This window comes from Podarcis tiliguerta (genome assembly GCF_965153285.1).
Source record: "Podarcis tiliguerta genome assembly, chromosome: 4".
Taxonomy (NCBI): Eukaryota; Metazoa; Chordata; class Lepidosauria; order Squamata; family Lacertidae; genus Podarcis; species Podarcis tiliguerta.
Genome location: NC_139537.1, coordinates 8,040,806 through 8,067,842, shown reverse-complemented (window position 1 = coordinate 8,067,842; position 27,037 = coordinate 8,040,806). Strand labels below are relative to the sequence as shown.

At 48.8% G+C, this 27,037-nt stretch overlaps 1 protein-coding gene across 1 annotated transcript in view; it reads left to right on the top strand.

Annotated features, from left to right (window-relative positions):
• WNT11 (Wnt family member 11) overlaps positions 1-27,037 on the top strand; it is a 72,802-nt gene that overhangs the window by 20,216 nt on the left and 25,549 nt on the right. The window contains exons 4-6 of the mRNA XM_083436702.1: positions 19,762-19,997; positions 23,411-23,688; positions 26,184-26,476. Coding sequence (XP_083292828.1) covers positions 19,762-19,997; positions 23,411-23,688; positions 26,184-26,476 — 807 coding nt within the window. The remainder of the gene's footprint in view (positions 1-19,761; positions 19,998-23,410; positions 23,689-26,183; positions 26,477-27,037) is intronic.

Here is a 27,037-nt window from a genome sequence, read left to right as displayed (position 1 = left end):
AACGTTAAATCTGGCGAGGGTAAAAGACCGTCTATATTTGGGTATCTTGTAGTCCTAGCTTGACTTGAGAAAGAGTCTCAGAGGCTGGATAGACAGCATGGGAAGGCTGCTCTTGAACCCGGGGCTGGAAGCTCTCATCCCTGTCTTAGGTGGGTCACCAAATAGTAATAATAGTAATAGTAATAGTAATAATTAATAATAGTAATAGTAATAATAATGATTTATTTATACCCTGCCCATCTGACTGGGTCTCTCCAGCCACCCTGGGCAGCTTCCAACAAAGTATTAGAATACAGTGGTGTGTTAAACATTAAAAGCTTCCCTAAACAGGGCTGCCTCCAGATGTCTTCTAAAAGTCTGGTAGTTGTTGTTCTCTTTGACATCTGGTGGGAGGGTGTTCCACAGGAAGGGTGCCACCACCGAGAAGGCCCTCTGCCTGGTTCCCTGCAGCTTTGCTTCTTGCAAAGAGGGACCTGCCAGAAGGCCCTTGGAGCTGGACCTCAGTGTCCGGGCTGAACGATGGGGGTGGAGACGCTCCTTCAGGTATACTGGACCGAGGCCGTTTAATGTCTTTTATAAATGTGTTAGGGTGTTCAGATTGGCTGTAGAGTAGTCTGGGTGGGTGGGGATAGCTCAGTTGGTAGAGCATGAGCCTCTGAATCTTGAGGGACGTGGGTTCAAGCCCCACGTTGGGCAAAAGATTCCTGCGTTGCGGGGGGTTGGACTAGATGACCCTTGAGGCCCCTTCCAACTCTGCAATTCTAATATTCCAAGCCATCCCTTTCCCTGGGATTGCTGAGAGTTAAATCGCAGGCTTGGCTTGGAAAGGGGAGGCGCGTCTTGCTCATAACTTGTTGTTGTTGTTTAGTCGTGTCCCACTCTTCGTGACCCCCTGGACCAGAGCACGCCAGGCACTCCTGTCTTCCACTGCCTCCCGCAGTTTCGTCAAACTCATGCTGGTAGCTTCGAGAACACTGTCCAACCATCTCGTCCTCTGTCGTCCCCTTCTCCTTGTGCCCTCCATCTTTCCCAACACCAGGGTCTTTTCCAGGGAGTCTTCTCTTCTCATGAGGTGGCCAAAGTCTTGGAGCCTCAGCTTCAGGATGTGTCCTTCCAGTGAGCACTCAGGGCTGATTTCCTTCAGAATGGAGAGGTTTGATCTTCTTGCAGTCCATGGGGCTCTCAACAGTCTCCTCCAGCACACACGGCTGCCACATGGCAGGATCATGCTCCATAGCCAGATGGAAACAGCTGCTGAATGGCTTTTTGAGTGTCTGCTGCATTAAAATGGAAAGAGCGAAATTCGTTGTGAGATCAGACATCATAGCACCCGCATGTGGGGTTCTTCAGCTCATCCAGGCGTTTAGAGCCCATTGAAAGAACAGAACTCCCTCCCAAAAGAATCTTGGGAACTGTAGCTTGCTTAAGGGTGCTGAGGATAGTAGCTCTTTGTGGGTTAAACTACAACTCCCTGGATTCTCTCAGGGCTTGGGAGTAATGTGCTTTGAATGGTGATTTAACAGTTTGGTGTTGTACGCAGCCAAAATGTTGGCATGTGGAGTGCAGCTGTTCAAGATTCCAGCGGCTCCAATCCATTTCTCTTCCTCACTTCAGGTTTTCCATTTCTCTCCCCCCCCCCCCCCCTCTAGCAGTGAGTCCTAGTCCTATTTTCTCTGTAAGGTAAAGGTAAAGGGACCCCTGACCATTAGATCCAGTCATGACCGACTCTGGGGTTGCGGCGCTCATCTCACTTTATTGGCCGAGGGAGCCAGCGTACAACTTCCATGTCATGTGGCCAGCATGACTACTCCGCTTCTGACGAACCAGAGGAGCGCATGGAAACGCCGTCTATCTTCCCGCCGGAGTGGTACCTATTTATCTACTTGCACTTTGACGTGCTTTCGAACTGCTAGGTTGGCAGGAGCAGGGACTGAGCAACAGGAGCTCACCCCGTCGCGAGGATTTGAACCTCTGACCTTCTGATCAGCAAGTCCTAGGCTCTGAGGTTTAACCCACAGTGCCACCCGCATCCCTCAAAGCAGCTTGTAGGAAGTTGAATCCCAGAATTGTAGAGTTGCGTCTTCTAGTCTTGACCCCCTGAAATGCAGGCATCTAAACTAGGGCACCCATGACAGATGGCCGTCTAAGTTCTGTCTGAAAACCTTCAAGAAAGGAGAGCCCACAAGCTCTCGAGGGAGTCTTAAGATGGTCATCTTTAGCTTTACCTTTAGGAAGAAAGAAGGGGAGAGGAGGTAGAGGGGGCCATCGTGCGTGGGGGTGGGGTCGGGAGGCGATATTTCTATTTTGCTTAATGTATGTGTGGGGTTTTGTGTCAGTGTCGTTTGTGCAGGTTCCCTTTGCTATTTGCTTGTATTCCTTTGGTGGTGAGAGAAATTGGGGTTGGTCTAGGGCTTGTTTGCGATTGACTGTGTTGAACTTAGTTTTTGTGTGTGAGTGGGGTGGGTGGGAGTTTTTGAATCAGGTTAGCCATATTGATTCATATGCTGTTGGTGGATTCTTGTCGTCGTCTTGCTGGGCTGTGTATGTGATGAAGGGGAGCCATATAGGGGTGAAGGTATCATCTTCACAATAGCCATAAGGTCAAGGTAAAGGGGACCCCTGACCATTAGGTCCAGTCGTGGCCGACTCTGGGGCTGCGGTGCTCATCTCGCTTTATTGGCCGAGGGAGCCGGCGTACAGCTTCCGGGTCATGTGGCCAGCATGACTAAGCCGCTTCTGGCGAACCAGAGCAGCACATGGAAACGCCGTTTACCTTCCCGCCAGAGTGGTACCTATTTATCTGCTTGCACTTTGACGTGCTTTCAAACTGCTAAGTGGGCAGGAGCAGGGACCGAGCAACGGGAGCTCACCCTGTCATGGGGAATCGAACCGCCGACCTTCTGATCGGCAAGCCCAAGGCTCTGTGGTTTAACCCACAGCGCCTACCCGCTGAACTGCTAGGGGAGCCCAAACTGGAGGCAGGCAGGGATGCCAACAGTCCACCCGGTATGTGGAAGAAATAGATTATGAGGAGATGGGAAATGGCTTTTCAAAGATGTCCACTAGGGGGAGTTGCTGGCAGTACGGACACAAAGGGTATCCTTATTAAAAAAGATTAATTGGTACCAAGCAAGGGGAAAATTAAAGGAAAAAATGATGGAAAATACCTACCAGCAGACTTCCGTTGCAGCCATGGTCTTATTTTTAAGAATAATGCCCATGGTATTTTGGGCAGTGGTGTCCTGGCAATTTTTTATTGGTTTATTGATCTGTTGCTTTTATATTGCCGTCTTTTCCTCCAGTGAGCTCAATGCGGTGTAATTCTCCGCCTCCATGTATTATCCTCACAACAACCCTGTGAGGGAGGTCAGATTAGGAAGCAGAGACTGGCCCAAGTGGGCTTCATAAGGCTAAGCCGGCATTCAACCCCTGGTTTCCCAGGTCCTAGTCTGAAGCTCTAACCACTACACCACACTCCCTTTTGATATGTGGGTGGAACAGGAATCTCGCTCATTGAGAGACAACACTGCAGCCAGGAATCTCAGCTAGCATTGCTCAGAAAGGCCTCTCGCTCTTCCTGAGGCCTTGGAGAACGTTTGCCAGGCCGAGAAAGCAAAAACTGGCCTAGATGAACCACTAATCTCACTCACTTTAGGACAACTTTGCACATTCAATAATAATAATAATAATAATAATAATAATAATAATAATAATAATACAATCATACCTCTTGTTGCGGTTGGTTCACCTTGCGGCTTTTCGGGTTGCAAACGCGGCAAACCCAGAAGTGTATACTTCCGGGTTTTGCCGCTCGTGCATGCGCAGAAGTGTTCTGCATGCTTTGTGCATGCGCAGAAGCATTCTGTGTGCTTCGCACATGCGCAAAAGTGCTCTATTGCGCTCCGCGCTTGCGCCGAAGCACCGCTCTAGTTGCGAACTTTTTGGGGTGCAAACGGCACCCCGGAATGGATTGTGTCCGCAACTAGAGGTACCACTGTAATAATAATAATAATAATATAGTTATATTACAGTGCCTACAGCCACTCTAGGCAGCTCCCAACAAAAAAGATGCAGCATCAAACACTGAAAAAAATTCCCTGAACAGGATCCCTGGATATGGTGGTTCCAAACAATCAGGGATCCCAGATAGCAGATCTTTCTGAGACCTTGGAGGGATGTTGCACAGATGGGCTAATGATCTGACCCGGTGGGAGGCAGCTTCACACGGCCTTTGGGGCTGACCGCACCAAACAAAAGCTGACAAATGTCCCCGAACATGCTGGCCTCCCTGTGCGCTCACAGAGCCAAACTCTCACAGCTGGCATGAACTTCAAGGCGGGTTTCCTATTTGAATTCAACAAAGCAGTGCCTGCCAATGCCCAGAGAGGAGTTGGCTGAGCCTCATTCGGCGGCACGTAATATTTTATATTTGACTTGTTTAGCCTGCAGTCTTTGGGTCGCTGCTCTGAAGCTCTGCTGCCTCCGGTGAGCTTACTCCTGAGTAATGGGGTGGGAAGCCTGCAGCGCTGGCTCGTTGCGCAAAGATCATTGTCTTGCTCTGTGCGTTCCCTTCGCGAGTCGACAAGGTGAGGGCATCCAACTCCTTCCCTTTCTTTCCCGTCCAGCGGGCAAACATCGTCGTTGTTTGTTAAAGGCTGGCTGCTCTTCTGATATTTTCCTGCTGAAAAATCTCAGCCGTGTGCCAAGGAGAGAGGGAGAGCGGGGCGACACATATTGTTGACTCAGACCTTGTTCGCACATTTCGGTTTGGGTTGGCTAAGCCACAGTCTTTTTGGCTTCTCTGAATGCTGGGCTCCTGGGGGAGCTGGCAATTGCTTCCCAGGCATTTCTCTTCCTCTCCCCACGCTAAATGGTTGTCCTGGGAAAGCTGCACCCAGAAGACAAAAGCTACAATACAGCACAGCGTTAAGAGGTCTTCATGCAGAGAGGCGACAGGCAGCCTCCCTCTGCAGGGCAAGCCACAAAAGCTGCAATACAGCACAGCACTAAGAGGTTTTCAATCAGAGAGGCGACGGGCAGCCTCCCTCTGCAGGGCAAGCGACAAAAGCTGCAATCCAATACAAAACTAAGAGTTCTTCATGCAGAGAGGTGACGGGCAGCCTCCCTCTTGAGGGCAAGGCCTTCACTGGAAGTGCCTTTACAGAATATCTGAAGCAGTTGATGGCTGATGCTTCCTAAATGGCAATGGGAACGGCTTTCTAGAGTGCAGGGGCCATGGTGGAAAAGGCCAGTTTGGGGGACATCTCCTTGAGATACTCTGTAAGGTGTGGTGTCATTTCCCCCAGATGATCCAGGTATATCTAGGTGATCCTTCCGGCAACCTGGTGCTGAGCCTCATAGGTAAAGGTAAAGGGACCATCAGGTCCAGTCGCGGACGACTCTGGGGTTGCGGTGCTCATCTTGCTTTACTGGCCGAGGGAGCTGGCGTACAGCTTCCAGGTCATGTGACTAAGCCGCTTCTGGCGAAACCAGAGCAGCGCATGGAAATGCCGTTTAGCTTCCCGCCGGAGCGGTACCTATTTATCTACTTGCACTTTGACATGCTTTCGAACTGCAAGGTTGGCAGGAGCTGGGACCGAGCAACGGGAGCAAACCCCGTCGCAGGGATTCAAACCGCCGACCTTCTGATTGGCAAGTCCTAGGCTCAGTGGTTTAACCCACAGCACCACTCGTGTCCCTGCTGAGCCTCATAGGTTACAACAAAACCTTGAACATAGCCTGATAGCTCATTGGTTGCCTGTGCAGTTCCCTTAGTACAGGGATGTCCAATTCCCAAGAGACTACAATCTATTCACAGAATACAGTGGTACCTCGGGTTACATACGCTTCAGGTTACAGACTCCGCTAACCCAGAAATATTACCTTGGGTTAAGAACTTTGCTTCAGGATAAGAACAGAAATCGTGCTCCGGCAGCATGGCGGCAGCAGGAGGCCCCATTAGCTAAAGTGGTGCTTCAGGTTAAGAACAGTTTCAGGTTAAGAACGGACCTCCGGAATGAATTAGGTACTTAACCCAAGGTAAGGTAAAGGTAAAGGTACCCCTGCCCGTACGGGCCAGTCTTGACAGACTCTAGGGTTGTGCGCCCATCTCACTCAAGAGGCCAGGGGCCAGCGCTGTCCGAAGACACTTCCGGGTCACGTGGCCAGCGTGACATCGCTGCTCTGGCGAGCCAGAGCCACACACGGAAACACCGTTTACCTTCCCGCTAGTAAGCGGTCCCTATTTATCTACTTGCACCCGGGAGTGCTTTCGAACTGCTAGATTGGCAGGCGCTGGGACCGAGCAACAGGAGCGCACCCCGTTGCGGGGATTCGAAACGCCAACCTTCTGATTGGCAAGCCCTAGGCGCTGAGGCTTTAACCCACAGCGCCACCCATGTCCCCAAGGTACCACTGTAAAAAAATGGCAGTGATCTACCCTTTTTGAGGGCTTTTTTAAGGGAGTAAAGTTCCATTGGGGGTGGGGGGTCGAGTCAAACTTATTAAGCTTTTGTAAGGGAGGGAGGAAAGTCATGTTGTTGAGAGAAATACAGTGGTACCTCGGGTTAAGTACTTAATTCGTTCCAGAGGTCCGGACCACTCAATCCTGATTGACCTGCTGGACATCCCTGCCTTAGCAGAAGTGTGATGTCAAATGACCAGGTGTACTACTCAACTACCAGCACACATTGCAGTAGTCTAAGCATGAGGTTACTGACACATAAATTGTGGTGCATGTGTACCTCTCTCTCTCTCTCTTTCTCTCTCTCTCTTTGTGTGTGTGTGTGTGTCGAGTTTGGGCAATGACCCTTGGCTGTAAGCTCTAAGGCATGACGACAAGTGCGTGTTCCTGATTTGGCCTGTGAAATGTTGGAAGTCGATGAAATACTCTGCCTGTGGATAGTTAGCATGTCAGGCGTTAGGGATGTAAAACAAGAAGTTTTTAATTTCATTGCCGCGCTTGTTTTGTTCTCCAATCCTTCTTTTGCTTGTCTTTGTTACAATCACATTTGTTTCATTATTCAGTTGTCGCACTTCAATTTGTTTTGTTAGTTTGCAATTGTTTCCCTGTGTGTCCTCCCCTCCTTGCATCGCCACTGCCAGCGCAGTTTGCTTTGGCAGCTCTTTCTGGCAGCTACCAGTTTAAAAACCAGAATGCCCCAAAGGTTGCATCATCCTGGGACATTCTTGAGGGTGTGTGTGTGTGTTCCACTTCTATTTACCATCACCCTCCCACATGCATTATAATGGGTATCTGGTTGCCCACTGTGAGAAGAGGATGCTGGGATAGATGGGGAATTAGCCTTCTCCAGCAGACTCTTTGTATGTTCCTATGATAGGCACTCCTGTCTTCCACTGCCTCCCACAGTTTGGTCAAACTCATGCTGGTAGCTTCGAGAACACTGTCCGACCATCTCGTCCTCTACTGTCCCCTTCTCCTTGTGCCCTCCATCTTTCCCAACATCAGGGTCTTTTCCAGGGAGCCTTCTCTTCTCATGAGGTGGCCAAAGTACTGGAGCCTCAGCTTCAGGATCTGTCCTTCCAGTGAGCACTCAGGGCAGATTTCCTTCAGAATGGATAGGTTTGATCTTCTTGCAGTCCATGGGACTCTCAAGAGTCTCCTCCAGCACCATAATTCAAAAGCATCTATTATTCGGCGATCAGCCATTCCTAGGCTAGTATGCATTAGTTCTGCAAGATGTAAACAAGATGATTATGACTATATACATGATGGAGCAGTATCACAGCCATCCTGTTTTGGTTCCACGCAGGATCCCATGGAGCAAGGCTGGTTGGTTATTTCAGCACCATGGAGAGATCCCAGTGAGCAACGTGCTCCAAGGAAGGCTGTTGTTGAACTAAGTGCCTTTGAGCAGGGGTCAGCAAACATTTTCAGCAGGGGGCCTGGTCCACTGTTCCTCAGACCTTGTGGGGGGGGGCAAACTATATTTTTTTGGGGTGGGGAGAATTAATTCCTATGGCCCACAAATAACCCAGAGATGCATTTTAAATAAAAACACAAATTCTACTCATGTAAAAACACGCTGATTCCCGGACCATCTGCGGGCCGGATTGAGAAGGCGATTGGGCTGGATCCAGCCCCCTGGCCTTAGTTTGCCTACCTATGCCTTTGAGCTGCTACCTTGCAGCTCACCTCTCTTAGGACATACTGTCTTGAGTCTCTTAAAGTTTCAATAACTTAGGCTCAAAATATCTGAAAGCCCATCTCCGCTCCCACCAACCTTCTTGGGCGCTAAGCTCTCTTGATAGTTCCACCACTCTCAAAAGTGCAGGGAATGGCAGCCCCTGAACTGTGGGGCTCTCACCCTACAGAGCTTCTTCTAGCATCCTCATAGTACAGCTTCTGTCCTATGCTGAAGTTGCATCTCTTTGCCCTGGCCGTTGGCAGTTAAGGCTTTGTGGGACCCACCTTTTGGGCTTATACCCATTTTATACCATTCTGTTTTAGAATGGTAATGATTTAATTTTTTTAAAAAAAGAATAATTGTATGTTCTATTGTTTTAACCTGCCTTGGGACCTTAAGGTGAAGAGCAGGTACAATTTTATTTTATATTTTATTTTATTTTATTTTATTTTATTATTTCATTTTATTTATACCCCTCCCATCTGACTGGACTAGCCCTAGCCACTCTTGACAGACTCTAGGGTTGTGCGCTCATCTCACTCTAGAGGCCAGGAGCCAGCGCTGTCCGCAGACACATCCGGGTCACGTGGCCAGCGTGACATCGCTGCTCTGGTGAGCCAGAGCCGCACACGGAAACGCCGTTTACCTTCCCGCTAGTAAGCGGTCCCTATTTATCTACTTGCACCTGGGGGTGCTTTCGAACTGCTAGGTTGGCAGCCGCTGGGACCGAGCGACGGGAGCGCACCCCGCCGCGGGGATTCGAACCGCCGACCTTTCGATCGGCAAGTCCTAGGCGCTGAGGCTTTTACCCACAGCGCCACCCGGGTCCCTTCCAACATACATATATAAACATTAAAAACTTCCCTAGGCAGGCCTGCCTTCAGACGTCTTTTAAAGGTTGTACAGTGGTACCTCGGGTTAAGAACTTAATTCGTTCTGGAGGTCCATTCTTAAGCTGAAACTGTTCTTAACCTGAGGTACCACTTTAGCTAATAGGGCCTCCCGCTGCCGCTGTGCGATTTCTGTTCTCATCCTGAAGCAAAGTTCTTAACCCGAGGTACTATTTTTGGGTTAGCGGAGTCTGTAACCTGAAGCATCTGTAACCTGAGGTACCACTGTATAGTTATTGGCTTGGGGGTTGCATAACTCCATACCGTCCAACATTTCTCTGATGAAAATAGGGCCGTCCTAAGGAAAAGCGGGACATTCTGGGTTCAAGTCAGAAACTGGGACGGCTTCTGTAAATTCTGTCCCTGGAGGGTCAGCATCAGGCTAAGAGCCAGGAAGCCACTCTGTACCCTTCACTAGAGACATTTGGGGGGCTACAAATCTCTGACCTGGCCAGTGATGCTGCTTCACTGTCCCTGGAAAGGTTGCACCGCGTGATAATCCTTAGTATGTAGTTCAGCGCTTATTTATGCAACCGGAGCCTCCAGTTTTCTAGAGTCAGGAAAATTCTCTCCAGAGGATTAGAGACTCAAAGAGCTAGAGAAGGTCTGGTACCATGTTACCTGCTATACCTTATTCCTACTTCTGAGTGAATGTGTTCAGCCTGCCCAAGCTAATTACGTAAGCTGACAAACCCCGAAATATGTGCCTGGACTGGGAGTCTGTGGCAATCAGGGTTATGCTTTTCTGACAGTATCCCTAACACTATTTGAAAGCTTCATCAACTCGGTATAAATCGGATTTGACACTTGTTTATATTATCAGGGGAAGGGCTGAAGAGTGGTAATAACTTTTTCTTTTTCTTTTTAGAAAGAGAAGAATAAAAAAAGAAACCAGCTCTGTTCAAGATCTCAGGCAGGGAGAACTGTAGCTCAGGAAATTTCGACTAATAGGAGGGTATATGCAGTGCCGGATTTACGTATAAGCTAAACAAGCTATAGCTTAGGGCCCCACTCTCTAGGGGGCCCCTTAAAAAATTAGAGGGGAAAAACTGGATATACGTTTCCAAAATATAAGATAAAAACAAGTAAAATAAAACCTACATGCAGCAACAGTGTTTTGTGTTGTGTAGGCTCCTAGGATGTGAGTCATGGGCCCCGCCTGCTAGCCTGCTCCCTAAAATATCACTGATTTGCTCTTTTCTATATATAGGGTGCCCACATTCTGCATGGACTGCTTGCATGGCAACATGTGCAAATGGCTTGAGATACCTATTAGGTCCATAAATTACCATATAGCATTTATTCAACAACAAAAACAATGACCATTTGTTGTTGACAAAGGACTGCTGGACATATAAAGGGCCCCATTACCTTCAGTAGCTTAGGGCCTCATGAAAGCTAAATCCAGCAAGCTTGCAAGCCCATGTGAGGGAAGAGCAATAGTTCAGTGGCAGAACATCTGCTTTGTGTGCAAATCATTGCTTCAACACGGGTGATCTTTGCTTCTTCCAGTACACTGGTATTAGTTCGCTTGTCTTCCAATTTGAAAACTTCTCTGAATTTCTCTATGACTTCCCCTTTTATAACCAGGGAACCCCTGGAGGTTGGAAGTTGATTGCCCAAACTGAGATCCCTGCATAACACATATCCAAGAGAATGGTTCATAGAATCATAGAATCCTAGAGTTGGAAGAGACCACAAGGGCCATCGAGTCCAACCCCCTGCCAAGCAGGAAACACCATCAGAGCACTCCTGACATATGGTTGTCAAGCCTCTGCTTAAAGACCTCCAAAGAAGGAGACTCCAACACACTCCTTGGCAGCAAATTCCACTGTCAAACAGCTCTTACTGTCGGGAAGTTCTTCCTAATGTTTAGGTGGAATCTTCTTTCTTGTAGTTTGGATCCATTGCTTCATGTCCGCTTCTCTGGAGCAGCAGAAAACAACCTTTCTCCCTCCTCTATGTGACATCCTTTTATATATTTGAACATGGCTATCATATCACTCCTTAACCTCCTCTTCTCCAGGCTAAACATGCCCAGCTCCCTTAGCCGTTCCTCATAAGGCATCGTTTCCAGGCCTTTGACCATTTTGGTTGCCCTCCTCTGGACACATTCCAGTTTGTCAGTGGTTGCTGTAGCTTTGCGGTGGAATATCTATTCTGTACCCGGTTGGCTACTGTGAGAACAGGATTCTGGACTAGATGGGCCATTGGCCTGATCCAGCGGGCTCTTCTTTTGTTCTTAAGCCTACAAACAGAGAGCCAGTGTGGTGTAGTGATTAAGAGCGGTAGACTCGTAATCTGGTGAACCGGGTTCGCGTCTCCGCTTCTCCACATGCAGCTGCTGGGTGACTTTGGGCTATTCACACTTCTCTGAAGTCTCTCAGCCCCACTCACCTCACAGAGTGTTTGTTGTGGGGGAGGAAGGGAAAGGAGATTGTTAGCTGCTTTGAGACTCCTTCGGGTAGTGATAAAGCGGGATATCAAATCCAAACTCCTCCTACAAAGAGGATCTGAGTGCAACGGCTTTCTCCCCATATTTGATTCCCACCAACTGATGTTCAAAGACATACAACCTAGACACTGGGAGTCAAGACACAGCCACTGAGACTGCTAGCCATGATGATGCACAGAACCAGAAATAACTCAAATCCCCCCCCCCCCCGGTTTACTATCCCTAGTACTTCAAGACTCCCATAAAAGTGCCTGGCTTAAAACCATCTTATCAAAAACTTTACTCTTGTGGCTTGTCCCCACAACACCTACTCGCTATGGGCCCCACTAAAGCAAACAGTCTAATTGGTCAACGTCTAAAAGATATCGAGCATCGGAACAACCTGGCCACTATAAGGAAGTTCTGCCCTTGGTATGTTCAGTTCCCACATCTCCATTTTGATTCTCTGGCCCCATATCTACACAAACTTAATATCCCAGAAATATAACAGTGGAGGGTTCCCTAATGTGTCAGCACAACTTGAAAACAGAACCGGGTACTTCAGAGGCGGGAGAAGTTGAAAACAATATCCAGGCTGCAGTGCCAATGCATAAGGCAGATTGGCCGTTTCTGTGTTGAGTTCCACAAAACGCCGTGTTGTACTCTAAGAAACGCCAGCCAGAACACTCGTAATATTTCTGCCTCTCTCCCGATTCACCCACAGAGATGTTTCCAATTATGAAGCTTTAAAGCAAGAGGTTCAAACGTGAAAGACGATCAGAAACTATATTTATCCGTCACGGTCGGCTCTTTAGAGTGTGACTGACTCTATGAGAAACAGCCCCGCCTAAGAGTTAACCGAATTCCGCTCTTTGATTCCACATTTTGAAATGTCTCGCTTTCCGCCGTCTCACAAATCCTCCCTTACTCTACCGGAATTCACCGTCCTTTTAAAGTTTTAATGCACAAAAGTTATAACCAAGTGCTCTTTAACGCGTTTCGCTGATGAAAACAGTTGTCAGTTTATAAGCTCCTTTCACAGAATGCCTGAGAGTGTTAAATGCCACCATTTGTAGTATGCTGTTCTGCACAAATGTTTTTTCTTTCTCCAGACCAGGACATGGTCTATCGTACATTTGTCCATGTGGCACACAAACACACAATTTAGGGAAGAATTCAACATAGAGCTAGAACATTTCTGCCTACCTGATTGAATGATCTGCCCTTTCTTCCACCCACCCACCCACCTGAGCTGATTTTTGGGGGTCAGAACAGCCGGAAACCCATACCCTCTAACATTTCTCCAATGAAAATAGGGACGTCACATTCCATAATGATATTTTACTGTTTATATCCCACACACCTTACTGGGTTGTCCCAGCCACTCCCAACATATATAAAACAATAATAAATCATTAAAAGAAAACCTTCCCTATAGAGGATTGCCTTCAGATTGTGAGAATGTTCAGGGATGCAAGAGAGTATATATTGATTATAGCCTTTCCAACTTGTGTTAACAAGTTCCACAATTTAGCAGAGTAACATCCCCCTTTTTAAACTTGCAGCGGATGCATTTGCTCAGGCTCGCCAAAGCCTCTATAATAACTGTTAGGGTGTTTTCCCCTTATTCCCTCATAAAAGATAAGACACGACACAGTCTTCTATAAAAGTATAAAAAGAGTTTACTCACTCACATTCTGTTCACAGTCGGATCCCAGAAGGCAGACTTAGCTTAGAAAAGTAACATACACTTGGAAACTATCTCATAAGAAGACAGTCCCTTTGTCCTCTCTTGCCAAGAGAGCGTCTTTGGCTAAGCAGATGTTGCTTCTTTGATGCATGTAGTCAAAAGTGAGAGAGATGGCTGCCCTGCCCTGTGCTTTTGCCGTTATCTCCACAGGTGAGGCCACGCCCACCTCTAGTCACATGCAGAGGAAGTCTGTCCCAGCCCAGAAGGAAATAGGAAGTTTACCTGCTGGCTGGACAAACATTCCTCCCCATGTGTAAACATGTTCACTCTAGGAATGTTGTACTTGACTGCTCTTGTGTTTCATATCCCACACAGATGGCTCAGGGGTCGGTTAAGTCCACACCCTCCAATGAAAATAGGGACATCTTAAGGAAAAGTGGGACATTAGGGGATCAAATCAGAAACTGGGACGGCTTCTCTAAAGCAGGGAGGTCCCTGGAAAATAGGGACACTTGGAGGGTCTGGATAAACACAGAAGGGGAGAGGGATCTTGGGTTCAAGTTCTGCTTGTGGGTTTCCTATTGGGGCATCTGGTTGGCCACCAGATTAGATGGGCCACTGACCTGATTCAGCAGGCTCCTCTTATGTTCTCCCGTTAATTTCGGAAGGGGGGAGAGGGCAGGTCCATAGCTATGTGGAGGCTAGCCGGTCCCCCCCCCCAGGGGGGCACCATTGAAGTTTCCAGTCTCTCTGTGTGTGTACACAAATGTGCGTTGGGGTGTGTGTGCCAAACTGAGTCTTTGACCTGGGTGAAATAAAGTCTAGTCTCAGATGTTGACATCAACCCAGGCCTCTTCAGATGGATGCGAGCCCACGAGTGCCCCATTGGTGACCCTGACCCACTTCTCAGCACTCACGCCCCAAATGTGGAACCTCTTCCCCACCCCTGAGGTTTACTCCTCGCCCCATACCAAAAGCTGATAAAAATGGATAAGTTTGGTGTGTTTAGACCTTTAAACCTCCCCCTTAAATAAATTCAGACAAGACTCAAATTTTGGTTTTTGGCACAATTTAGGCCACAACTTTATTGATTACAGCAAGTGACTGGTTGCATAGGCTCTGGTTCAACTAGCTCCCTGCCAAGCAGGTAGCGCTGACCCGTGGCACCAGCATAGGTCAGCCAAGGGTGAACACCTGGATAAGCGGAAAGCCGGGAACAGGCTTTCTCCGCAACACACATATGTCCCCTGGACTCAGGCACGGGCACAGCCCCCTCTCAGGGGTTGACCAAACCATCGAGTCCCTGGATTCCTTTAACGGAATACCCTTCACATAGGGATGGCGAGAGCGTTCTCCCATCCCTATCACCCGAACCTTACAAGTTGTGACGATATGCTACGCGGCAGGCGAAACCCAAATGGCAACAGCCAGTCATCCAAGTGGGGAAAATTCCTGCCGTGCCCCTGTCCCAACAACAGATGACACACGACCGCATAACAAGGTCAAGCGCACAGCCCTAAAAATAGGGAGAGGTGGGCGGGTGTTCCAATGCACACACCAAAAGAGGAAGCTCTGGGTCACGCGCATGGGTATAAATAGGTCCCTCAAACCATTTGGACTGCGTCCCATTGGCCTGATTGAACCCTGCATCAAGGGACCTACCAATCAGGTGTAGTGGCTTTCCAAACGTACCCACCCACAGCACAGGGTTTGGTTGCCAGGTCTCACCGCAACACATGCCCTCTTTAAGGGAGGATTTGTCTAGCTTTCGAGGCAGCTTTCTGATAAACTTCTACCTGACTGAACCTAATTTTTAATCAGCCCCTATTGTCGTTTTATTTTATTGGCTTAAATAGTCACATTATCATGTTCTTATGCTGCAACTGGCTCTGTAAAATTAGTATTGAAAAGTGGTATTAAAAATACTGGTTGTTGTTGTTGTTGTTATCCTGGCAGGGACTCAAGGAGGCTTACAGATAAATTACAAACAGCTAAACAGTTAAAACAGTTTAAAAACAAACAAACAAAAAAAAGCACGAAAGGATAGGCCCAGGCCAGATCCCGTCAGCAGCTTTGTGGGCATCAAAGTCCTCTTCCTATCCTTACATGCGCTTCCAGAACATTCTGGAGCATTTCCTTTCCCCTTGCTTTTCAGTCAGATCTGGCAGTCTCGGCCGTCCCATTTGCCAAACCAAACTTTCAAAGTTCAGAGCCGGAGAAGGCTTTGAAGGGGTGGGTGGTGACTAATGGCTAAGCCCATTGCTGAGGTAAAAGCCTCACATGGCGTGGGTTCAAACTCCTCAGAGGCGGCTCCGGATAAGGGTTTCCCTGATCAAAGCATCTGGTTCCAAGCCCGCCTCTAATCCAGGTCTTTAAGAGAGTCGGAGAAGTAGCCATTTGCCGGTGGCAGGGAATAAATCACACCCATAAAACGTGTCCATTAGCGACCAGAGGGTATTCACCTCAGGGTCTCAAGATGGCACACAGAGAAACCGAGGTGAGGTGCAAGTGTCATGTTAGCGCAGCTAGAGGTGGGCTTTCCTTTTGAGCCGTGGCCATCACCGAACTGTGAGAGGGTCATTCTCCAGCTGTGAGCTGTAAAAGACTTTTTATGAGCAAAAGGAGAACGGTTTACGGCCACGCCAGCTAGATGATAAAAGCTGCACGGGAAGTAGCTCTTCGTGTTTCAGCCTGACCTGGCTGGGTGGCTGGGATAGAATCCTTTCCAAAATGTCCGCTTCTCTTCCGTTTACCCCTCAGATTTCCAGCTGCAACATGGAGACAAAACACCGTCTTCTCGGCCCAACATGGCCAACTGTGGGCCTTTTGTGCTCCACGAAGCGAGTTTTTACCTGTCTCTCTAGCAACCCTTCCCATTTTTTTATTATTTTCTAGGCATACCGCCTCCACTTTCACTCGAAAGCAGTGCAGCTTTTAAGAGTAATGTATGAGTGAATGAGGGATGCGGGTGGCGCTGTGGGTTAAACCACAGAGCCTAGGACTTGCCGATCAGAAGTCGGTGGTTCGAATCCCCGCGACGGGGTGAGCTCCCGTTGCTCGGTCCCTGCTCCTGCCAACCTAGCAGTTCAAAAGCATGTCAAAGTGCAAGTAGATAAATAGGTACCGCTCCGGCGGGAAGGTAAACGGCGTTTCCGTGAGCTGCTCTGGTTCGCCAGAAGTGGCTTAGTAGCCTACCTTGATTTCAGCAAGGCATTTGACAAGGTGCCCCATGATATTCTTGTAAAGAAGCTGGTAAAATGCGGTCTTGACTATGCTACCACTCAGTGGATTTGTAACTGGCTGACTGACCGGACCCAAAGGGTGCTCATCAATGGTTCCTCTTCATCCTGGAGAAGAGTGACTAGTGGGGTGCCACAGGGTTCTGTCTTGGGCCCGGTCTTATTCAACATCTTTATCAACGACTTGGATGATGGACTCAAGGGCATCCTGATCAAATTTGCAGATGACACCAAACTGGGAGGGGTGGCTAACACCCCAGAGGACAGGATCACACTTCAAAACGACCTTGACAGATTAGAGAACTGGGCCAAAACAAACAAGATGAATTTTAACAGGGAGAAATGTAAAGTATTGCACTTGGGCAAAAAAAATGAGAGGCACAAATACAAGATGGGTGACACCTGGCTTGAGAGCAGTACATGTGAAAAGGATCTAGGAGTCTTGGTGGACCACAAACTTGACATGAGCCAACAGTGTGACGCGGCAGCTAAAAAAGCCAATGCAATTCTGGGCTGCATCAATAGGAGTATAGCATCTAGATCAAGGGAAGTTATAGTGCCACTGTATTCTGCTCTGGTCAGACCTCACCTGGAGTACTGTGTCCAGTTCTGGGCACCACAGTTCAAGAAGGACACTGACAAACTGGAACGTGTCCAGAGGAGGGCAACCAAAATGGTCAAAGGCCTGGAAACGATGCCTTATGAGGAACGGCTAAGGGAGCTGGGCATGTTTAGCCTGGAGAAGAGGAGGTTAAGGGGGGATATGATAGCCATGTTCAAATATATAAAAGGATGTCACATAGAGGAGGGAGAAAGGTTGTTTTCTGCTGCTCCAGAGAAGCGGACACGGAGCAATGGATCCAAACTACAAGAAAGAAGATTCCACCTAAACATTAAGAAGAACTTCCTGACAGTAAGAGCTGTTCGACAGTGGAATTTGCTGCCAAGGAGTGTGGTGGAGTCTCCTTCTTTGGGGGTCTTTAAGCAGAGGCTTGACAACCATATGTCAGGAGTGCTCTGATGGTGTTTCCTGCTTGGCAGGGGGTTGGACTCGATGGCCCTTGTGGTCTCTTCCAACTCTATGATTCTATGATTCTATGATTCTATGATTCTATGCTGGCCACATGACCCGGAAGCTGTACGCCGGCTCCCTCGGCCAATAAAGCAAGATGAGGGCTGCAATCCCAGAGTCGGTCACGACTGGACCTAATGGTCAGGGGTCCCTTTACCTTTACCTTATGAATGAATGACTGAATCTCCAGACAGCTGTGTGGCTTAGCAGTGAAAAGTCTGGTGCCAGGAAATCCAGGGTTCAAACAACAACAACTTATTACTTATACCCCGCCCATCCAGCTGGGTTTCCCCAGCCACTCTGGGCGGCTTCCAACAGGAGATTAAAAACACATTAAAGCATCAGACATTAAAAACTTCCCTAAACAGGGCTGCCTTCAGATGTCTTCTAAAAGTCAGATAGTTGTTTATTGCTTTGACGTCTGATGGGAGGGCGTTCCACAGGGCAGGCACCACTACTGAGAAGGCCCTGTGCCTGGTTCCCTCTAACTTTCCTTCTCTCAGGGAGGGAACCACCAGAAGGCCCTTGGAGCTGGACCTCTGTGTCCGGGCAGAATGATGGGGGTGGAGACACTCCTTCAGGTATATGGGGCTGAGGCTGTTTAGGGCTTGTTGTGGAATCTCAGAACAACCATCAATCCACCAAAAGGGGCTTTTTCCTGGGGCAGGTGATGATTTCCTTATTAACTACATTTCTATCCCACCTGTTTATCCAAGGAGCTCAAGGTGACATACATGAACCCTGCTCTCCCAGGGCCACTAGATATAATCACTATACCTTGCCTCAAGCAGCAACATTTCTTGGGCTGACACCAGCAGTTACCTGTAACCTATAAGCATCTGTAAGACCATCCCATATCATCGGGCATAGTGTCACAATGTGGGGATGTTTGTATCACTGTGATCTAAACCACTGAGCCTCTTGGCCTTGCCAATTGGAAAGCCAGCAATTTGAATCCCTGTGACAGAGTGAGCTCCCGTTGCTCTGTCCCAGCTCCTGCCAACCTAGCAGCTCAAAAGCACACTGGTTCAAGTAGATAAATAGGTACCGCTGTGGTGGGAAGGTAAACGGTGTTTCCATGCGCTCAGGCACTTGTTACAGTGTCCCGTGTGTCAGAAGAGGTTTAGTCCTGCTGGCCACATGACCTAGAAAGCTGTCTGTGGACAAATTAATAATAATAATAATAATAATAATAATAATAATAATAATAATAATAATTTATTTATACCTCGCCCTTCCCAGTTCAAAAACCAGGCTCAGGGTGGCTAACAACAAATTTAAAGCACTTTAAAACACTTAATTATAAAAGCAGCATAAAATACAGTATAAAAACATGAATAACAATAAAATTCAAAAATCAATTAGATAATCCCCAGGGCTAGCTGGCTGAATTGGTCCTACTTGGGCCACCAAGGAGGCCAGGGGAGAATTAGCTGTGGGGTCTCAGAGCGGGTGATCTTCATACAAGGGGAGGGGGAGGGAAGAGAAGGGAAATAAAAGATCAGGCTGAATTCAAAGTAAAGGCCAGGCGGAATAGCTCTGTCTTACAGGCCTGACGGAAGGAGGTTAAATCCTGAAGGGCCCTAGTCTCATGGGACAGAGCATTCCACCAGGTTGGAGCCATCACTGAAAAGGCCCTGGCCCTGGTGGAGGATAGTCTGACTTCTTAGGGCCTGGGACCTCTAAACTATGGTTATTCATAGACCTTAAAGTCCTCTGCGGGGCAGACCAGGAGAGGCGGTCCTGTACATACGAGGGCCAGCTCCCGCGGCCTGAAAAGCGAGATGAGCGCTGCACCCCAGAGTCAAATGGGACTTAACTGTCCAGGGGTTCTTCACCTTTATCTTAGCGTCACAACATAGTTGGGAAAGTCATGGGGGTCACCTCTGTTGATAGGATTAAATAGCGGGAATGAGACTCGAGGACGTTTACGGCAAATCAATCAAAGATCTGTGCCCAGTGGGGACGTGAAATCTCTGGCAACTGGGAGCTGCTTCTGAGAACAGACACAGAATGAGATGGTTCACTTCAGTCCAGCCTTACGGCTGCGCAAACTACTTAGGATGTTTTCAGATAGGGATTAGGGGAATGGGGAAGTGTGCTGCAAGCTAGGAACTGGTTTCCGCCAACCGCAAGATGCTGTGTGTTTGGTGATGAAATTCATTAAAGCCGGATCGAATGGGGAGGCCTGTCAGGGTTCTAGGAGCGCCAAGTCTCCTTCTCTGGGACCTTTGAGGATTGCCAAAATTGCTAATGGTGATGGCTGTGTTTCTTTCTTCGCCTTCCCAGAGCCTTGTTCAAGACTCCCTCGGTTCTAGCCCTGAACCAGACGCAGCACTGCAAGCAGCTGGAAGGGCTGATGGTTTCACAAGTCCAGCTGTGTCGGAGCAACCTGGAGCTGATGCAAACCATCATCCAGGCCGCGCGGGAAGTGATCAAGACGTGCCGCAAGACGTTCTCCGACATGCGGTGGAATTGCTCCTCCATCGAGCTGGCGCCCAACTACCTCCTGGATTTGGAGAGAGGTAAGGTGGTGCTGTGAGTTAAACCACAGAGCCTAGGACTTGCCGATCAGAAGGTCAGAGGTTCGAATCCCTGCGACGGGGTGAGCTCCTGTTGCTCAGTCCCTGCTCCTGCCAACCTAGCAGTTCGAAAGCACGTCAAAGTGCAAGTAGATAAATAGGTAGATAAATACCTTCTCTGGCGGGAAGGTAAACGGCGTTTCCGTGCGCTGCTCTGGTTTGCCAGAAGCGGCTTAGTCATGCTGGCCACATGACCCGGAAGCTGTACGCTGGCTCCCTCGGCCAGTAAAGTGAGATGAGCGCCACAACCCCAGAGTCGGTCACTACTGGACCTAATGGTCAGGGGTCCCTTTACCTTTACCTTTTGCATTAGGGACGCGGGTGGTGCTGTGGGTTAAACCACAGAGCCTAGGACTTGCTGATCAGAAGGTCGGCGGTTCGAATCCCCGCAATGGGTTGAGCTCCCGTTGCTCTGTCCCTGCTCCTGCCAACCTAGCATTTCGAAAGCATGTCAAAGTGCAAGTAGATAAATAGGTACCACTATGGTGGGAAGGTAAACGGCGTTTCTATGTGCTGCTCTGGTTCGCCAGAAGCGGCTTTGTCATGCTGGCCACATGACCCGGAAGCTGTACACCGGCTCCCTCGGCCAGTAAAGCGAGATGAGCGCCGCAACCCCAGAGTTGGCCATGACTGGACCTAATGGTCAGGGGTCCCTTTACCTTTACCTTTAAAAGGGTGCTATTTGCATAACACACATTTAGTGCCTCGATTCTGCAGACTGGCTGTAGCTCAGCGGTAGAGAACCTGGTTAGCATGCAAAACATCCCTTCTTCAATCCCTGGAGCTTACAGGTGGGGCTGGGAACCATCAGTGTAGGCAGTACTGAGTCAATGGTCCAGCTCATTATAAGGCAGCACCCTATGCTCTGAGATTCTTACCTCTCTCACCCTGACCTAGCCACTGTGGTCCACATGACGGTCACCTCCAGACTTGATTATTGTGACTCACTCTACGTGGGGCTGCCCTTGAGGCTGACCTAGAAACTCCAGCGGGTGCAGAATGCCGTGGCGAGACTCCTCACGGGATCCTTGCCACGGGATCACATTCACCCTGTCCTATACCAACTGCACTGGCTCCCAGTGGAGTATAGGATCAGGTTTAAGGTGCTGGTTTTAACCTTAGAAGCCCTATACAGCCTAGGACCCTCGTACCTACGGGACCGCCTCTCCTGGTATGTCCCACGGAGGACCTTACGGTCTGCAAATAACAACACCCTGGAGGTCCCGGGCCACAGGGAGGTTAGGCTGGCCTCAACCAGAGCCAGGGCCCTTTCGGCCGTGGCCCCGATCTGGTGGAACGCTCTGTCACAAGAGACTAGGGCCCTGCAGGACTTGGCATCTTTCCGCAGGGCCTGCAAGACAGAGCTGTTCCACCAGGCCTTTGGCCAAGGCACAGCCTGACCCCCTCCTTTGGTAATCCTCATAGAACTCTAGCCCATTGGTTGGCATTAATTTGATTCTGAATTGATTTTAGAATGAATTGATTTTAGAAGGTATTTCAATTAATTGATTGTGATTTTATGTAAACTGTGTTACTTTTACTGTTGTTAGCCGCTCTGAGCCCGGTTTCAGCTGGGGAGGGTGGGATATAAATAAATTATTATTATTATTATTATTATTATTATTATTATTATTATTATTATTATTCACATATCTGATATGTAGGGCCATCCCAAGGCATTTTGTTGAACACAGACTGGATGCATCTCTATGGGTACCACACCTGCTTTGTATGCAGAAGGTACCCGATTTAATCCTCGGCATCTACAGGTAGGGTTTGGAATGTTTGGCCTCAAACTTTGGAGAGTGATGGCCTGACTCATTATAAAGCAGTTCTCTGTGTTCTTAAATGACAAGTTGATGCCTTCCCCCCCCCCCCCATGTATGGGAACGGACTGGACTGACAGTTGAATCTTACTTCCACACTCGCAACAGAATACAGTCCCCAAGGACACCTGAGGACAGCTGGCTGGTTTAGTGGGTACGTAACAGGCCTACGGCAAGGGACACAGGAGGTGCTGTGGGTTAAACTACAGAGCCTAGGACTTGCCGATCAGAAGGTTGGCGGTTCGAATCCCCGCGATGGGGTGAGCTCCTGTTGCTCGGTCCCAGCTCCTGCCAACCTAGCAGTTCGAAAGCACGTCAAAGTGCAAGTAGATAAATAGGTACTGCTCCGGTGGGAAAGTAAACGGCGTTTCCGTGCGCTGCTCTGGTTCGCCAGAAGCGGCTTAGTCCTGCTGGCCCCATGACCTGGAAGCTGTATGCCGGCTCCCTCGTCCAATAAAGCGAGATGAGCGCCACAACCCCAGAGTCGTCCACGCCTAGACCTAATGGTCAGGGGTCCCCTTTAACAGGCCCACGGCATGCTTCACTATGCCCTCCAGCAGAGGGGAATCGCCAGGGGGCACAGGTGGGGGAACAGTTTGGAGGGGCCTGCCCTCCTGTGTCTGCCACCTGAGGCAATGACCTCACTCTGCCTAATGATAGGGCTGGTTCTCTCATCTCTTAGTTAGATGAATAGCTCCGCTGGCCAGAGCTTAGTGCTGATAACGCCAAGGTTGCAGGTTGGATTTCCATATGGGGCAGCTGCATATTCCTGCATTGCAAGCGGTTGAACTAAATGATCCTCAAGGTCCCTTTAACTATACCTTGATTGCGTATAGTTTGCTATCGAGCTGCAGTGACTTCCCAAAATGGCCTTGAGACTTACGGGTATAGGGCGTAATAATAATAATAATAATAATAATAATAATAATAATAATAATAATAGAGAAAATAAGAATATGTGAATATTCTGGCTCTATTTTCAGTGAATATTCAGTGCCTACATTTGGCATCTGGTGATATCTGTGATTTCTGTACAGTGGTACCTCGGGATGCGAACAGGATCCGTTCCGGAGCCCCATTCACATCCTGGATAGTACGTAAGGCACGACGGCGCGTCTGCTCGTGCGTGAGTCGCGTTTTGCCTCTTCTGCACATGCACATGACGTCATTTTGAGCGCATGCGCGAGCGGCGAAACCCGGAAGCAACACACTCTGTTACTTCCGGGTTGCCGCGGAGCACAACCCGAAAGCACTCAATCTGAAGCACATTCAACCCGAGGTATGACTGTATTGGGTATTTTATTTAATATTGGACATTTTACAGTTTTGGGTGGTTCCTGGCAGGTATTTTTGGCACCTGGCAGTACTTGCTAGATGAGAAGCTACGACCTTTAGAGGTTGACAGCCCGATTATCACGAGAGCTTCCGAGTTTTCCTATTCATTGAGCCATGTTTCCCTCCCCCGTTTGTTTTCTACCCGACTGAAAATCCAGTGGAAATGTGCTCCTATCGACCTTTCTGTCTCCGCAGGCACGAGGGAGTCGGCCTTTGTGTACGCCCTCTCCGCCGCAGCCATCAGCCACACCATCGCCAGAGCCTGCACCACCGGGGACCTCCCTGGCTGCTCCTGTGGTCCCATCCCAGGTGAGACACCTGGACCTGGGTATCGCTGGGGAGGATGTGCTGACAACCTCAACTATGGTCTTGTCATGGGGTCCAAATTTTCAGATGCTCCCATGAAGATGAAAAAATCAGGATCACAAGCCAATAAGCTGATGCATCTGCACAACAGTGAAGTAGGGAGACAGGTAACCAATTCCGAAAAGAGATCTTCTCATTATGCAATCGCCGTCCGGGGTTAACAAAAGGGTTGGAAGCCAGTACGGATTCAACCAGCAATTGGGCTGAACCTGTGTACAAAGGGAGAGCTTTCGGCTGGGCCGTCACCCTGCCAAGAAGCAAATGGAGGTGGACTCCTCAGCTGGCAGACTGTGGGTACCATTAATGAAACTGGACAGGAGACCTATTGCACCAGTATGTTTTCTCCTGCGGTCACTGGTGGCAGAGTTCCTGGAGGGAGATATTGGCCTCTTCTCTGGCTTCCACCAAGAAGGCCCTCTCCCCAAATCCTTCCCCCTGCACGCCTGTGGTTGAGCACAGGCACCAGGTTCAGTCCTTGCCATCTTCAGGGTCCCTGTTTGAGACCCTGGAGAGCCAATGCTAGTCAGTTTGATGGTCTCATTGAGTCCCAACCCTTTGGCGTTTCTGGGAGAGTCCATCCATTCTCTGCTCTGTGCCCATTAATGTTTCAGTAAAGGTAAAGGGACCCGTGACCATTAGGTCCAGTCGTGACCGACTCTGGGGTTGCAGCGCTCATCTCGCTTTACTGGCCGAGGGAGCCAGCGTACAGCTTCCAGGTCGTGGCCAGCATGACTAAGCTGCTTCTGGTGAACCAGAGCAGCGCACGGAAACGCTGTTTACCTTCCCGCCAGAGCGGTACCTATTTATCTACTTGCACTTTGACGTGCTTTTGAACTGCTAGGTTGGCAGGAGCAGGGACTGAGCAATGGGAGCTCACCCCGTCGCGGGGATTCGAACCGCCAACCTTCTGATTGGCAAGTCCTAGGCTCTGTGGTTCAACCCACAGTGCCACCCGCATCCCTTTTAATGTTTCAGTTATTCCCTTGCATATCCATGTTATGGCTTGCCATTCATTCTTTTTTCCAGTTTCCACTAAGCATTCTGTTTTGGTCTAGCTCCCACCGCCCTTGCTCAGCAAGCAAAAATGCCTGGCTGAGTTTGCCTACCCTAACCCAAATCAATAGGACTTTTACTCCTGAATGGAGATGTTTAGGCTTGCAGCTTACAATGGAGGCTGCGTAGCGCTTGCTTGCTAAGCCAACTCTCCTTCTGCAACCAGCTGGTGTGGTTGGCTGCTCACTTTCAGAGGCGGCTTCATGGACAAAAACAGGTGGAGAAGTGAACCTAAAAGTAGAAGATTTCTGCAAATGAATTCTAAAAGTGCAGAAGCCCATTCAAAACTGCAACCAAAATTTCCAGGGATTTTACCCATTGGTTGAGTGGGACGCTGTGGTCTAAACCACTGAGCCTCTTGGGCTTGCCAATCAGAAGGTTGGCGGTTCAAATCTCGGTGGTGCTCTGTCCCAGCTCCTGCCAACCCAGTAGTTCAAAAGCACGCCAGTGCAAGTAGATAAATAGGTACCGCTGTGGCGGGAAGGAAAATGGAATTTCCGGTGCGCTCTGGTTTCCATCACGGTGTTCCGTTGCACCAGAAGCGGTTTAGTCATGACCCGGAAAGCTGTCTTTGGACAAACAGAGATGAGCGCCCCAACCCCATAGTTGCCTTTAACTGGATTTAACCGTCCAGGGTTTACCTTTACATTTTACCTGAATGGGCATGTCAACTCCTTACTGAGGCCATCCTCACTGTGGCATGATATGAAGCAACCTCTTTGGCTAGTAGATTCCAGATGGAGTGACTTTTCATGCCTCTGAATTCCATTTCTGTATATTATTATTATTATTATTATTATTATTATTATTATTATTAGAAATAGCTCCAGTTGTAAATGGGTTTGTTTGAGCCACATCCTCCACCACGACTCAGAGATGCGTTTCTGTGTACGCCTTCTCACGAGGAGCAAAAGCAGGGTGAATTGTTTCATGGTGTAACAGAGTAGCATAAGCAAAAATGGTGGGTCCTTGCCCCTGTGAGCTTACAATCTAAATTGCGGCAGTGGGGCAAGATGGCAGAGGGCGGAGCGGGGCAGGGAGGTCGAGTCAAGGGGCAAAGAGAGAGAAACAGGGGCGGAATTGAAATGCTTCCCCAGACCTATGTAAATTACCGTATTTTTTGCTCTATAAGATGCACCAGACCATAAGACGCACCTAGTTTTTGGAGGAGGAAAACAAGAAAAAAAATATTCTGAATCCCAGAAGTCAGAACAGCAAGAGGGATCGCAGCACAGTGAAAGCAGTGATTCCTCTTGCTGTTCTGGCTTCTGGGATAGCTGCGCAGCCTGCATTCGCTCCATAAGACGCACACACATTTCCCCTTAGGTTTTAGGAGGGAAAAAGTGAGTCTTATAGAGCAAAAAATACAGTATATACAAATGAGCTTCATTCACGTGCCCAAGACACACAGCCTTGATTGTAACACAGTGAGGGCACTTACTCCTTTCAGCCTCTCCCTGGGAGGGGCGGCAACAGTTGGGGGATGATGGTGAGCATTTGAGCAATAGGGAAAAGTCACTTCAAAATCCCTGTGCTGCTCTTTCCACAGGCCCTGAAAGCTTCTCTGGAGATGAAATGCAAATGCCACGGCGTATCTGGTTCCTGCTCGATCAAGACCTGCTGGAGGGGGCTTCAGGAACTGAGAGACATTGCCCTGGATTTAAAAAACAAATACCTTTCGGCTACAAAGGTGGTGCATCGGCCTATGGGCACCCGCAAGCATCTAGTCCCCAAGGATCTTGACATCCGCCCGGTAAAGGAGACGGAGCTGGTTTATTTGCAAAGCTCGCCTGATTTCTGCATGAAGAACGAGAAGGTGGGATCGCACGGGACTCAGGACAGGTAAATGCTCTCCAGGTGGAACCTGTTATTCATCCTCCTCTCGCTTAGTAGTTCCCTCCAAATCAGCACCACTAAGCCAAAGTCATTAAAATCTTCTTTCTGCAGTAAACACTCAGGAAACAAGACTTGGCACCAGTGTCCAGAAAACCCTGCAGGCCAGTGGTTGATTCAAGGGTCTGTGTTTTGCAAATCCATTGAGCTTCAGAGCAGGGACTCAGTGGAGTCTGACTCATTCAGAAATGTATTCCTAAAAGGCCCAGGAGCAGAGCACATCCTTAGAATCTGCAGTCTGCAGGTGGCATCCAGTCTGCAAGTGTTTCTTAAAAAAAAGTTTTAGTCTTCTTAAAATAACAATAATAACATATTTCTGCTTGTTCTTCATCCATGGGGTTCTTGTTAGTGGTTTGGGGTATGCTTGGGTGTCCAAAACAGCTATAGTCCCCCAAGCAATAGTCAGCACCTGCTGCCCAGTAGTGTCAGCACCACGGATAGTTCCCCGTGAGCCACGTTGCTCTGACCAAGGCTGGAGGTCAGCTGAGGCCCTTATGAGACCCTTCTTCC